We start from the raw sequence: 15822 nt of genomic DNA, 5'->3' as shown, positions 1-15822 counted from the left end.
TCATCTGTCCCTGCGCATAGCAAGGTGACTGGCTGCAAAAAAGTGCAAAAGGTGGGGTGTCCCTGTTTGCAACGCGCCTGGGGTTATCGGTTAGGTGAACCTGAAATATGTACATCTTAAGCTTATCGACCATGACTTGATATGTGAATCTTTTTGTTTTTAGATAAAAACTGATTATTACTTCTGATAAATTAGGGAAATAAATCTTTATTTGTAACAAAATATGTCATCTTGGTGTAGATTTCATCCAGTAGTTCCAGTGTTAGATTTAATTTACAAAATAAAATATGTCATCCTTTTTGGTGCAATATGTATTCCTCTTTTCGGGTTGGATATTTTGGTTGATCCTTGATGTAATTATTTTTTATAAGCTAATCCTAATCCAAACTTTAATCCTACCCCTAATCCTAATCCCAACCCTAATTATGTGTAAAATTACATGAAGGAGTAATCAAAATTTTGCCAAGTCTAGTTTATAAGGCATTGATGATCATATTATTATTAAAATGTTTTTTTGTTTACTTCAATTGTTATTTTGCTTAGGTGGGTCTACTGGTCTTACATTAATATTAATTGTTAATGTGAGAAATAATGTATAAATGATTGTTGAAATCAATAATGGTGGCAATATGTATAAACAGGGATATGGTATAAAGGAACTGAAAAACTTTGATTAAAGGTGTACAGTTGCATGTATGCCTGTATGGCTATTATACAAAAGTTTAAGTGATTGGGTACTGCAAAGTTAAGTTATTTTTTACAGTCCTTTTCTGGACATAGAGTAGACATTAAGAATGAGGTATGAGAAAAAATAATGATTCATTCTATTGTTAAAATTAATCATAAAGAAGTAGTTAAAAAGAAGACAATAGCCTAATAATTTGACAGTAATTATGACTTAGGAGGCAATTTATTGTATTAACACATTAAATTGCCATTAATCAGTGCCATCAATTGAACATCATAAATACATTGTCAGAGGTTACTGTAAGTCAAATAGTGTTATCTGTCTGCCTGGTAAGCTTAAAATGTGATCATCTTAAGCTTATTGGCCATGACTGGATATGAACCTTTTTGTTTTTAGATTCATATAAATTAATTACTTTCGATGTGGTCGCATGTCATAAGTTGGGTATGCAAAAAGGGTGGAGGGATTACACTTTTCTGAAAATTGCGATACAAATTTGATTGGCTTTCCGTAACCCCATATCCTACAGCAGTGACTGATACCTCATTTTAAGCCTAATTTTATACTCTTTCAGTCTACTGAAGCATAAAATTATACATCATTCAGTAAAAAAATCACATCAGTTGAAATGAAAAATGCCAGGGGTGGAGGAGCAGGCGGATGTGGAGCAGGCGGATGCGGGAGTGTGCAATAGGGCCTATATGAAAATTCACATGTCAGCATGTCAAAACTACTGGTTACTTTTTCAAATCTAGTGAGGGTATGATGTATTGACAGCTCTGAATGTTGAATTTGTACAACTAAAACAATTACTGGCTACTTAAAGGGGGGTAACCCTATCGGTTTAGGATATGGATTCTCTTCAAACTTACACACAATGTCAAATATTGTCCCCTTTATCAATCTATGTGAGAAAACGGGAACAATTTCAGCATAAATGTGAATAATTAGCATATTAGCAAGCCAATACACTGGTACGCGTGCATTGCATTCTGGTCAGGCATCTCGAAACAACGGCCGGCGCATGTCCCGGTGGAAACAGGAAGTGTTAAGCCTTGGTACTGAAAACCGGCTCGCCCCTGTACACTTTTATACCCTCTATTCATACTGATTAATCTTAAAAACATTACATATCACTGCGCTCATTATCATTCTTGACAAGATAGCCCATGCTGTATTTACTTCGCTTAATTATTTCTTTATTTTTAGCTATATGATGCACATTTTCACATATTTATGATTTTTCTTTGTTTTATTTTTTAACTAATTTTTTTAATGGGGGGAGGTGCTCTCATAATTTTTTTTCTTATTTCTCGTATCATGCTTGACAATATAGGTCATGTTTCCTTATTTATTTCGCCTCTTATGTATTTCTTTATTTTTTTTTTTTGTTTTATATCATTATAGCGCCATCTATAGTTTGACATTAGGGGCCTATTTGATGTATTTTTTGGACTTAATTGGTACTGGGGTGAAGTCTTCCGAATCTATTCCGATTTCATTCTATGACTACCCAAAACTCCCGTGTCGTGTAAAATGCGAACAACTGGTATACCTGTAAAAACCGCTGTGTTTCATGATTTCTCCGGAAATACATTGACTTGGAGTGTCAAATTTCAGGATAGTAATGAGAAAAATAGTATCTATTATGTGATACCAAAACCTCATCAACAATGAAAAAAAAATCGGGGATGATGCTGTCGATCGGGTTACGGACCTTTAAGAGGCATTATCTGTTATTTTGGAGAATTTTTTTTAAATGTTTGCCACGGTCAAAAAATGGATTTCCTTTAAACTTTCATATTTGATGCACCTTGACCTGAAACAAACACACATGAAATACATTTGGGAAAAATATCCTCGTTGCCATGGTAACAGCCAAATTTTCATTTTGGGCCTATTTTCACAATTTTGCATTTTTCAGCAGTCAATTTGTCAAGTTTTGAAGCCAGTGTTACTAATATACACAATATATATATACTGTTTTCTTTATAAGGTATGAATAGGTCAAACATTAGATGCCGCATTGAAAGTATAAAATAATCACCAGATGTCAGGGTGGGTTATACCATTTATTTGAAATAGGGTGTTTTTCAATTTTTTCAAAGTATGAAAATATACCAACTTTGTATAGCTCATAAACCATATGGTAGTGCTCGATTTCAACATCGACCACAGCATGTTGAGATGATACATTGGTCTTATGAAAAAGTTACATTTGAGGTTGGGGAAAACACATCTGTATATACAGTGTTGCCAGACATTTTCCTATTTTTCAAATTCAACACAAATCTCACGTTAAGTTAAATGATGTGAAAATGAAACATCATCCTTTCAAGGAACATTTATTAGAAAAAGAGTTTTTATTCATATCAAATTTGATCAGTTATAATGGTCAGTGTTGTTCTAAACCACATGGGTGTTGCCATAATTGGGGTTTTATTGTGATTTGTGGATATTTTCAACTTTTTAAAAGTTATAAAAATACCAAAATGCATTTCTATAATAAAGAAAGAAACATCGACCTCGTCATGTTGAGATGATACATTGGCCTTATGAAAAGTAATTTTGATCGGGGGTATAACATCAGTTTATACAGTGTTGCTAGATATTTTCCTATTTTTCAAAATTCAACACAAGTCTCGCCGTAAGTTAAAAGATATGAAAATGAAACTTCACCTTCATATGGAACATATCTTTTTAGAAAGAAAGTTAATTTCATATTCAATTTGATCATCTGGGATGGTCAGAGTTATTCTAAGCCATGGGTGTTGCCATAGCTGGTGTTTAATATGACAATATTTAGATATTTCCAGCTTTTTACAAGTCTTAAAAATAGTACACACCTTTAAAATTATTGTGGAATGAACGCAATATTAAGGTTAAAAATTAACCTAAGAACACCTAGTATGTGAATTTAAATTTAAAATTTGAGTTCGGAAAATATTTCCTTCTATACAGTATTGCCTGATATTATCACATAATTCAAAATTCAACGTATGTTGAGTTTTTTTCAGCTTTTTTTCAGCTTTTTCAGCTATTTTTCAGTCTTAAAAATGCCAAAATACAATGGCATGCATTCCTAAAATAAAGATGTGAAAATGAAACATCGACCTCATCATGTTGAGATGATACATCGGTCTTATGAAAAATTTACATTTGAGCTTGGGGAAAAACATCTGTTTATACAGTGTTGCCAGATATTTTCCTATTTTTTCAAAATTCAGCACTAGTTTCACCTTAGGTTGAAAATGAAAGTTTATTAGAAAGAAATTTACTTTCATATTAAATTTTATCAGTTGTATAAATGGTCAGTGTTGTTCCAAACCACATGGGTGTTGCCATAATTAGGGTTAAATAGCGAGAAGTGGTTATTTTGAACTTTTACGAGTTTTAAAAATACCAAAATACCATGGTATGCATTCCTTAAAAAATACGTGGAAGTGAAACATCAACTTCACCATGTTGAAATTATACATATTTGGTCTTATGAAAAATGTACATTTAAGCTTGGGGAAAACATATGTTTATACAGTGTTGCCAGATATTTTCCTATTTTTTTTATATTTTACACAAGTCTCACCTTAAGTTAAATGATGCGAAAATGAAACTTCTCCTTCACAAGGAAAGTTTATTAAAATGAAATTTACTTTCATATTAAATTTGATCAGTTGTATAAATGGTCAGTGTTGTTCCAAACCTCATGGGTGTTGCCATAATTAGGGTTTAATACATGTAGTGAGATGTCGATATTTTTATAAGTCATAAGGGTTCAAATAGCGGCGTTTTCACATATTTTTGTGGACCTGAGAGCACATGATGGCAAATGATTAAAAATTGATATTTTTAAATTTAACAGATCTCAAAAAGTAAATTGTATAAATCTAGTGATATGTACTTAAAGTATGTAGCTGGAATGAAAAGCCGTCCATATGAAAATTTGACCTTTCAGTATTGAAGATATATAGATTTTTTACCAAAACACCTTAGGTCTTTTGAGAAAAAATCTATATTCTTCACTATGAAAGGTCAAATTTTTCAATTAACATTAATTAATTGATTAGTGGTCGGCTTTTCATCCCAGCTACATACACTTTAAGTACACATCATTAGATTTATTAAATTAACTGTAATATGTCAAAAAATAAAAAAAATAAAAAATTATTGTATCGCTGAATTAAAAAAAATCAAAATTATTTTATATCAGAAGGACATTCCTCATATTCAAAATGCAATTTGGTATGTCTGATGTGCTCTCAGGTCTGACAAAAATACTGTGCAAAGGTGGGTGACCAACCCCTTAAAATACAACACAGAAAACATCAAACATATATACTTTAAAATATAGGCCTACATAAAAGCCATAATGTTTTTACCAATATACACATACTAGCTAGGCTAAAATAAATTAAAATAACATAAGATTGTTACATTGCAAAAAGATGCATATAAGAGCAAGATAATGTTTAAATTACGCCTACCCCATATTATTAAAGGGGTTCTCCTGGTTAAAGGTACACGGGATGTGCCACGGTTTTGGGGGTACCTTAGCAATTTTGGTATGTCGATTGGTGGGTTTGCAGTGGAGACAATACACCAAATTGGGTGCATTAAGGCAAAAGTGCCCATAAAAGCGCCAAATTAGGACAAATTTGTGTACTTTTTGGGTGATTTTTGTGAAAAAATTGGAATACTATAGCTGTAACTTTAATAAGGTGTCATTTTAAAATTGAAAATATATCCACATTTCACTATTAACTCCATTTATAGTGGCATCATCCATGTGGTTTATTCATGGCAGCGATTTAAACAATATAAATCCTAAAGTGAGACATACGTTGAATTTTGAATATATGTGATAATAACTGGCAATACTGTATAGAAGGACATATTTTCCGAACTCAAATTTAAAATTTAAATTCACATACTAAGTGTTCTTAGGGTAATTTTCATTCCACAAAAATTTTAAGGATGTGTACTATTTTTAAGACTTGTAAAAAGCTGGAAATATCTAAATTGTCATATTAAACGCCAGCTATGGCAACACCCATATGGCTTAGAAATAACACTGACCATCCCAGATGATCAAATTGAATATGAAATTAACTTTCTTTCTAAAAAGATATGTTCCGTATGAAGGTGAAGTTTCATTTTCATATCTTTTAACTTAGAGCGAGACTTGTGTTGAATTTTGAAAAAATAGGAAAATATCTGGCAACACTGTATAAACTGATGTTTTACCCCCGATCAAAATAACTTTTTCATAAGGCCAATGTATCATCTCAACATGACGAGGTCGATGTTTCTTTCTTTATTATAGAAATGCAATTTGTATTTTTATGACTTGTAAAATGTTGAAAATATCCACACCCATGTGGTTTATCTGGCAACACTGTACAAACTGATGTCTTACCCCGCCTCAGATCAAAATAACTTTTTCATAAGGCCAATATATCATCTCAACATGACGAGGTCGATGTTTCTTTCTTTATTATAGAAATGCATTTTGGTATTTTTATGACAAGTTTGTAAAAAGTTGAAAATATCCACAAATCACAATTAAACCCCAATTATGGCAACACCCATGTGGTTTAGAACAACACTGACCATTATAACTGATCAAATTTGATATGAATAAAAACTCTCTTTCTAATAAATGTTCCTTGAAAGGATGATGTTTCATTTTCACATCATATAACTTAAGGTGAGATTTGTGTTGAATTTCAAAAAATAGGAAAATGTCTGGCAACACTGTATATACAGATGTGTTTTCCCCAAGCTCAAATGTAACTTTTCATAAGACCAATGTATCATCTCAACATGCTGTGGTCGATGTTGAAATCGGAACACTACCATATGGTTTATGAGCTATACAAAGTTGGTATATTTTCATACTTTGAAAAAATTGAAAAACACCCCTATTTCAAATAAATGGTATAACCCACCCTGACATTTGGTGATTATTTTTATACTTTCATTATGGCATCTAAGGTTTGACCTATTCATACCTTATAAAGAAAAAAATCATATTTATATTGTGTATATTAGTAACACTGGCTTCAAAACTTGACAATTTGACTGCTGAAAAATGCAAAATTGTGAAAATAGGCCTAAAATTGAAATTTGCCTGTTACCATGGCAACGGGATATTTTTCCAAATTTATCCCATGTGTGTTAGTTTGAGGTCAAGGTCCATCAAATATGAAAGTATAAAGAAAATCTATTTTTGACCGTGGCAATTATATTCTCAAAAATAACAGATAGTTCCTCTTAAGGTGGTACTACACCCCCTGATAAATTTTGTGACTAATTTTGCATTTTTCTCAAATAAGTAACCATGGTAACTACACACTGGTAACAAAAGTTATGTATATTATATAGGGGCACGGAATCCAATTACTTCACTGAAATTTCAGTGATTCAAGACAACGGGTTCATTATATGTTAAGAAATGAGGTACATTCTAGCGGTACCTCTTTTCTTATCATAAATAACGTACCGCTTGTCTTAAGTCACTGAAATTCCAGTGTAGTAACTGGATTCCTTACCCCTATAATATACAGAACTTTTGTTACCAGTGTGATATTATTTTTTGAGAAAAATGCAAAAATATTCACAAATTTATCAAGGGGTGTAGTACCACCTTAAAGGGTTATATGTTCCATTTTTTTATATTTTTAATGAAACCATAGTTGAATTTCAGTATTTTTAGCAATGTGCTAATGTACATTTCTCTTCTTGATATTCATTTCCTCAATAATAGAATAACCACCTCGCTAATTACTTGTAAAAAGGTCATTGACCTCCACAACGTAATTAACATACGTACAATTATTTTAAATAGTTCATTTCAAGCATTATTGTATTGAGAACATATCCTCCAAATCTGATGACATTCTTGCATAAAATAAACATTTTACAGTCATTTTTGTAATTGAGGTCCGATTTGAGAAAAATGCATTTGAAAATTGAGATTTACATAGACGCCTGTGTATTAATTAATTAGTAATTAAGCATTATCTCAAAAATTAAGCATGTGCTAAGGTAAAAAGTGGTGGTAATTGTTAGAGGTTGTCAATATATACAACATATCAAAAAATACATTTTTTGTCATTTTTGACCATGTAATGGAAATTGTACCCAACTTATGACATGCGACCATATATTAGGAAAATATTTCTGTATTTGTAACAAAATATTAACCTTATTGGCACAAAAGTTACCCCTCTTTTTGACTTTTTGGTTTTTGAGGTATTGCCGATCATATTAAAAATTCTTGTTGTTGATTTCAATTCTTTCTTCGCTTAGACATGTGGTCTTACCTCATTATTTTTGTTGATGTTGTTGTAAGTATTTTTGTTTTGTTTATTTGTTTGCTTGTTTATTTGCTAGATCTCATGGGGAGGAGCAGCCACTCCAGGACTGGTTGAGTGGGCACTGGGTCTGATTAAGGGTAGATGCGGTATTGTTGGTCGAAGCAACCAAAAAATTGATTTTCATTGTCTAAATCAATATTATTGAAAAATAACACTTTGATGTTTTGCAAAAGTTCATTATACAAATCATACTTTGAAAACTTACTTTATTTCTTGTTGTTTTAGTTTATAATATGTATGTTTTATAAAAGTGTTGTTGTTTCAGCCCTCTTTACAACATAACTCAAGAACCACAGGACCTACAAAAGTATATCTGTGATATTTGAATTCTTCTACACACTCACTATGAAATGATCAATGCAATTTTTGCCAAAGCTCACTACCATTCGCAAGATGCTGTGAACTACCAAATCGCAACTGTTTAAAATAGTCGCTAACCTTAAGGGGGCATGTTCATTAGTTTGGTGATTTTTCAATGCCGCTATGAAGCTATGCCACTGAATACTGAATAGTCATCAATATTCTATCCTAGATTTTACATCCATAATGAAATAACTATACCAATGCAACAGTTTTATGCAAAACAATTTCTCATAACTCCTCTGTGCATAAAGCAAAACCTGTAAAATGTGGCCTACTTTTTTAAAAAGCTTTTAACTTTTTTTAATATAAGTCTTATCATTTAACAAAGCATAAGCCCAAGGTGTTAGTGCATTAAATCACTTCCTTGTAACACTCAATAGATGTTAACAAAAGGTATCACACTCATTATAATGCCCTCTTATTACGTTAATAACATCATTTTATTCTCTTTTATTTCTTGCAGATTGTCTTCAATATAACTGTCAACATTTATCATCTGAGTGAAAGAGAGGGCCATTATACCACCAAGCTATAAATTGGAAACCATTTTGAACTGAAACCAGTGGAACATAATCTTCAATTCTTCCACATTGGATCACGCCTGACTGAATCTTACAAGTGTCTACAACAGGATTTTGTCTATTATTGTGAGAAGTGACCCGTTCACTGGTTTGCCCTAGATCACAATGCTAATGTGATGAAAAGGAACTATTAATTTCTCATTAAAGATTCAATTAACTTTTGCCAATAGGTTTACTTTGGAAGGCTAAGGGCAAGCTTCATTAATAAGGAATTTGCTGATTAATTAAGCGGTGAATAAAGTTTGAATTACGAAACTGTTTGGACCTTGACTGACGAAGGACATTGGTGGTATCACGATGATCTGCACAATTAGTCTATATGTGGATGGATACATGTAGTACGACTGATTTAAAATGGGAGAGACATTGGAATTTATCATAATGTCAGGATAATAACAATAGTATTGCTTTGTTAGACTTGGATACCAGTGGTGGTAGATAGTTATCCCATTACCATGACCTTTGACCCCAGATGAGGTCAACCCGTCCCAAATCTAGATTACCAGTACCAGTTTCGACGAACACCAATAACAACAAAATGGCTGTTGCTTCGCTTCCCTCAACGTACACAAAGTTCCCCCTGCGAATTTTGAACAAAGGCCCGGAGTATTTCCGCGACCAGATGGGCCAGGATCGCGGGCACGTTCAATCGCATAAAAGCGCCGCTGAAAGGTTGGCAGAAACCAGGACGCAGTATGTGAGAAGTGTCAGTAAGGAAAGTGAGTCTCAAGAAAGAGTAACAAGTCATGCAGGTGGAAAAGAAACAACTCAAGAAATGGTGCAAAAATTACTCTCTAGTCCGAAGAAACGGAATAGAACGGAACGTCGAGCAAAATCGCAAAATGCAGAGCATGCGGCTGCTGGAGATATCTCTGATACAAACAATCACAGACATGATACGGATTTGAAGAAATTTGATGTCACCGCGTCGGGTGATGGAAAGAGGATTAGTAAATCGGAGGAGGAGATGAGGAGCGTAGGAAACTTGATCAGTCATTATAGTAACGGACAAAACGGTTATGAGAATAATCCCACCAATAGGATACCACCATTTGGTAAGAGATCGCCGCCTCAGATCCCAAAGAAACCGAAACGTTGCGTGTCACCATCGAATAAATCTTGCAGCGATTCGGACGAGATGCCGTTCAAACGGATCAGCGTGAAACAAGCGGCAAAGTCGTGGGAGAACGTTAGCAGTATTTTTGATAGTCACAGAAATGGAGTGAGAAAACAGCCGGACGTGCATCCTCAATTTAGCGATGAGACTGATAGCACACAACGAGTGGTGGACAGTAACAGCGTGAAACTCAAAGCAGCTAGTATAGCTAAAGCATGGGAGAAACTCACTGCTGATTTAGACTGTGAAGAAAATGGGAAAAAAGAAAATGGCAAGAAAGGAAATCCACCCCCAAAAGTTAAGCTTATTGATAATACGGAAGAATGTAACACAAATTCTAATAACCACACTACACCGACTGCAGTGAAAGTGAAACTCACTGATGGCGGGAGTACATCACAACAACATGCCAAATTGAGTAAACCATTGAAAGTGCAATTGATTAATAATTACAATACAGGAAAGACAAAGGAGCAAGGAGACGATGGGAACCGACCAGGGAACCAGAGCTCTCAAGCGCCAATTCGTGCAAAAGTAAAAGTAGTGGATAGCAACATGAATAATGTCAGTGGGAGTACTGTGTATGAAAGGAAAGACCCAAAGAGGGCTATCCGTGGAAAAGTTGAACAAGTTGATAAGTATACAATGGGAAAAGTGACGAGTTATTCAAATCATATCAGCAGACATTCAGAGAGGCCTCGAGTTCAAACCCAATTATCGAATCAATCGGAAGAAACGAACACAGACTCAAGTCTAAGTGCTAAGGTTAGGCTATTACTAGTGCAGTCGAAAGATAACCAAACCAACGTAGACCACAACAATACATCTAATGGTGTGAAAAACAACGAGAGTCCTACAAGAGGTAGAACCAAGAATCGAAAAACAGCGGATAAATCTAGAAATGTTGAGAGCACGAAAGAGAACAATTACCGATCAAGTAAGCATTCACCTCAGCATCAAGGTAGGAGTAAATCGAGTGGGCCGTTGTATAGAATGCATCTAGGGAGCTCCCAGGAAAGTGCACAAACTCAAAGTTACGATAGCACCAAAAATACAGACACAAGTAGTCCACGTTCAAGCAGCCCTTGTCTAGGAAGCCCTCGAGGCAGCAGAATTCGGCGACTACAAGAACAATTACTATCTCTATGCGACACAGAAGACTCTTCTAGTTTTGACAGTCCAGATCCGGACAGTCTAGGTGATGGAAAATTTGTACGAAGTCGTAGTAGTCGAAGTTATTCTAAAGACAGTATAAATGAAGATTGGGGACTTCCTAGACGTGGAAGTGCTCCAACTAGACATAAAAACAAAGGAAAAGAACATTCTTCAGAAAAATCTCCGGAGAAATCAAAGGTTTCTAGTAAAGGAAATGTAATTGTGGAAAGAAGAGATATGCCTGTTCCTATACAAGTTGTGCGTACATCCAAGCCGACAACAGACTCTTCAAAAATCAAGAATAAAACTAGTTCTACTCCTGTTCAAAGAAAGGACACAAAGTCCAGTTTTGATTCCATGGATGCCAGACTAGCATCGACATCTGAGGCTACTAACGAATTCAAAGAAACGTGTGACAAAATACAAAATGAATTGTTCATTATAGAAACACCCTGTGCTTTAGGTGAATCACCGACGGCTAGTAAGAAACTTGACTCGACTGGATTGGAGGATTCGCCATCATCCAGCACGAAAGAGAAATACTCTCGAATGACGGCAATCATGTTAGGCTCTGGTGTTAAAACTGAAATTGGTGCAATAGACAATCTACCTATATCTATCGATGTTGAAGTGGAATATGATGATGAAGACGATTTTGATAAGAAACGTTCGACAGATAAGCCTTCTCGTAAAGAAAATGTTATTGACAGTCCTGGCAAACAGAAAAGTGTGTCTAAAACTGAGGTAAAAAGTCACGAGAGATCACATCAGAAGTATTCCAGCAGGAAACACAAGCAAATTAGTACTGACAGCGAAGACATTCCTTCCGCATCTGCTGCAGCGGTGCGAGACAAGAGCTCCCACAAATACGAAACGCCTAAAGCAGACCCGATAAGGGAATCAAAACACCACAGAAAATCTGCAAGAGAGTCGAGAAAGAAGTTGTTTGTGTATGAAGATCCCGACCAACAATCTGCCGACCAAATCAAGTCATGTCATTCCCCGAATCTGAATAATAATCGTCCCACTGATGGCTTCCAACGTGGGACCCAAATGCGTCGCTCATGCTCTGATCTTGACCCGCCGTATTTGCACAAAGCGCACTCGGATCTAGATAGATTTTTTGATCGAATGGGACTTGACGAGAGCGTTCTGAAAAGGATAGACTCGCATAGTCCAACAGAAGAAGAGGCATTCCATCCTATGCATGAAATGAAATACTACGACAGTGACTCCATGTACAGTAATGAATCTGACAATATATCGCAGGGAAGTAAGGTCAGCGATGACGGACTACTACGGCGCCATCTTACCAGTCGTCTACCCGACCAATCCCAGTCCATCGTGATGCGCAATGCGAGAGTGATCAAATGGTTGTGCCATTGCAGAAAAGCAAGGACTCAGAGTGTCTCATGACCTTACGCAAGGTATGTATTGAAGCTTGGTAGAAGAGTGAGACCAGGATCACATGGTGAATTTTTTATCAATGTTTCATGAAAGTCGGCAAAAGCCATACGATAAAAACATCTGGTACTTGGCATGTGACCTGGTCGATTTCATTTCTATTTGTGCTAAACTATATTTGTGATAGAGAAATCATCAGAAATGTACCTTGTGTTAAATATAATATACAGATACACCTGTGAACAAGCAGGAACTTTCTAATAATGATAAGAGCATACCAAAGAAGATACCTTACACTTCCCATAATGCATTTCTCCCATTTCAGTTTTCTTTACCGATTTACTATCTAGTGCAACATGGGTCGATAGTGACGAAATGTACCTCAGTGAACAGAGCACATCATGTGCAGATCTTACAAAATGTGTTTATTTCTTGACTATCAACCCATGTTTAGCCAGTCTATTCTTAAAATGAAAACAAAGGGAAGGGAGTGTCATTTGAGGAAATAAGGTGATGTATCATGTTGCAAAGGATTCTGGGAAGGGTAAAATATCTTCTCTGAGAGCATACTAGGAAGAGTTTTGGTCTTGAGCGCTTCAGACTACTTAGAACCTGTTGCTTTTCTCAATGCTATGGGCAAAAATAGCACCCTTAAACTGACTTATCGATTGTGACTTTTTTCCAGTCAGACTTTTATATAGTGCAATACATTTGCAGTTTTCAATGTGTAGGGGCCTAGATATTATTTTTAAGCCAGTCATGATCAGTAGTAATCAGTAAGTTACAAACACAATAAGATATAAAAGCTTTTAAATCCAAACAAGCAAAAAATTCAATGTCAAACAAATATATTTTTATAACACAAATTTGCCGGATGCCTAGACAACTCAACCAAATTTTCATGCTACGTTCTCTTTTTGAATTCCTGAAAGTTTTGTTTTCAATACGAATATTTGCGGAACTGCTGTCGGTACAAATCAAATAAGCTTACGATTTATTTTTCTTATGCATTCTACGCAAGACATCCATGCAACTTTATGTTTGACTTGATGACATTCTTTGTTACCAAAACTGAGAGTTTTGCGGAAGTCCCGTCGGTCGAAATCAAATAAGCTTATAAGATTACGCTTGAATGAAAGGCAAACAAATTACATGCGATATCCACTTTAGAGAGGTGGAACAATATTAGGATATTTCAATTTAATGATTTCCTTGCATTGAAATCCTCCATGTCAACACTGTTTCCCGGGGGGATCACTCGCTTACCAAAGTGGTATGCATGCTCGTCCCAGCACCTCAAAAATGGACCCTAAATGGCGTAATCAGTGTAGAAAAATTTCACCCCTTATTTGCGTAAGGTTCTGAAAATCTTACCCCTAAAATATGGCATAATTCGGTGTAAGAAACTAAAATGGACCCCTAAATGGCGTAAACTCTAAAAACAAACCCATGGAAATTGAAAAAGATACCCTAAACGTCCGAAACTTTACCTGAAAAGCACCCTTTTTTCTTAAAACGTCGACGCCGCCACAAGGCCAAAATTCGACCCTTTTTCGACGTTTTTGGGGACGAGCATGCGTACCACTTTCGTAAGCGAGTGACCCCCCCGGGCACTGTTTACTTGTTATCAGTAAATGTGATTGTTTTCATGCTGGTAGCCATGCATATAAATGAATAATATTAGTCATGTGAATGTGCTACTGTAAAATGGAAATTTCTGCACGCCTTATATTTTGCATTTTGCAATATCAAACTGTTCACTTGTTTGAAAATTATAATTTTAAGCTACCATACCTTATATTATGGTCTTGCCACACACACAAAAAAAATTCAAATATATACAGACTTTGTTAATTTATGGGTAGCTGTATGGAGTGCAGTGTGAAAATAAATGTAGAGTGCAAATTTCAACTTTTAGGTTAATTTAAAATGTTAACCAATTGTCACCCTTGTCGAGAGGGGAAATGAGGTCTTGATGGTTCTTTTGACTTCCAAAGATAGGTTCTGAAATTGAAATTGATTAGTGATGAACAACATGAATTATATGAAGAGCTTGGTTCCAAACCATGTTAAGTCCACAAATACATGTTTCTGATTTACCTGTGTGGGATATTGCAATGGTGGGTTGTGATGCTATAGGTAAGGTAATTTCAGTTGAATGTAACATTACAAAGCAAACAGTAGATGGATGCACAGTAACAATACTGTGTGAGGCCTTTGGTTCCCAAATGAGAACTATAATACATGTAGTCTGCATATTGTTAAGAACTATAATACATGTAGTCTGCATATTGTTAAGCAGCATTGTTGTAGTAAATAATGGCCTGTTGATGGTACAACTCATTGTTGCTATGTCAAACTTGTCAAAGTAATTGTGATTGTATCAAGTAAATGAGAAACATGTGGTTGTGGACTTAACATGGTTTGGAAACAAGCTCTTCATATTTCAAGTTGTTTATCACTTGACAGTGTAACATGCATCAGTTCTTAGAGGGTGTGAGGCAGTGGTCGGGTACTTGGCTCTCGTCATCAGGTCCCAGCTTCATTTCCTAGCATGACATGATTCAATTGACTTACTAAAATGATAATCAAAATAAAATTTGTTACACCCATAGATCCAATTCAGCTTTCTGTTCTGTCTATAGTACACTTGGAAATGTGCAAATGAACCACAAGAGTGGTCCATCCTTCAGAGGGGAGGAGAGACTCAAACCTGAAAGCATTATATTTGGATAAAAATTCCATAAAATTAAGTCATCTGCAATATGATTGCTATTTAGTTTTGCTTTTTAAAAGAATTGAAAACATCCATGTTTAGAGTGGATTGCTTAAATAAAACACAAAACAACAAGAACCTGCAACTGCATAAATGTACTTGTTTTAGCTGTACGTACATGCTTGATTGATCACTCAATGTGTTCAACATTTAAGTAGATGCCACATTCTTTTGCTGGTTTCTTTTCTCTGAAAAGACACATTCAATTGATTGGTTAGTGCTGCAGGTCCATAGATTAACCCTCATCAATTTCCAGTAATTTCATATGGCTGACTGCATACACTGCAGATGCATACATACAACAAAGAGACTCCATAATATGCATGATATGCACAGTGTATGAAGTAAATCAGTTCTAAGAA

At 35.1% G+C, this 15822-nt stretch overlaps 1 protein-coding gene across 1 annotated transcript in view; it reads left to right on the top strand.

Annotated features, from left to right (window-relative positions):
• The first annotated feature begins 8895 nt into the window (after positions 1–8895).
• The window catches only part of LOC140165836 (uncharacterized), a 33675-nt gene continuing 26748 nt past the window's right edge, over positions 8896–15822 (top strand). Inside the window, exon 1 of the mRNA XM_072189157.1 lies at positions 8896–12707. Within this exon, the coding sequence (XP_072045258.1) occupies positions 9481–12696 (3216 nt within the window). The 5' untranslated portion in view covers positions 8896–9480 and the 3' untranslated portion in view covers positions 12697–12707. The remainder of the gene's footprint in view (positions 12708–15822) is intronic.

This window comes from Amphiura filiformis, chromosome 12 (genome assembly GCF_039555335.1).
Source record: "Amphiura filiformis chromosome 12, Afil_fr2py, whole genome shotgun sequence".
In the NCBI taxonomy this organism is placed as follows: Eukaryota; Metazoa; Echinodermata; class Ophiuroidea; order Amphilepidida; family Amphiuridae; genus Amphiura; species Amphiura filiformis.
The sequence above is the reverse complement of the archived record's forward strand: the minus strand, read 5'-3'. Positions and strand labels throughout refer to the sequence as shown.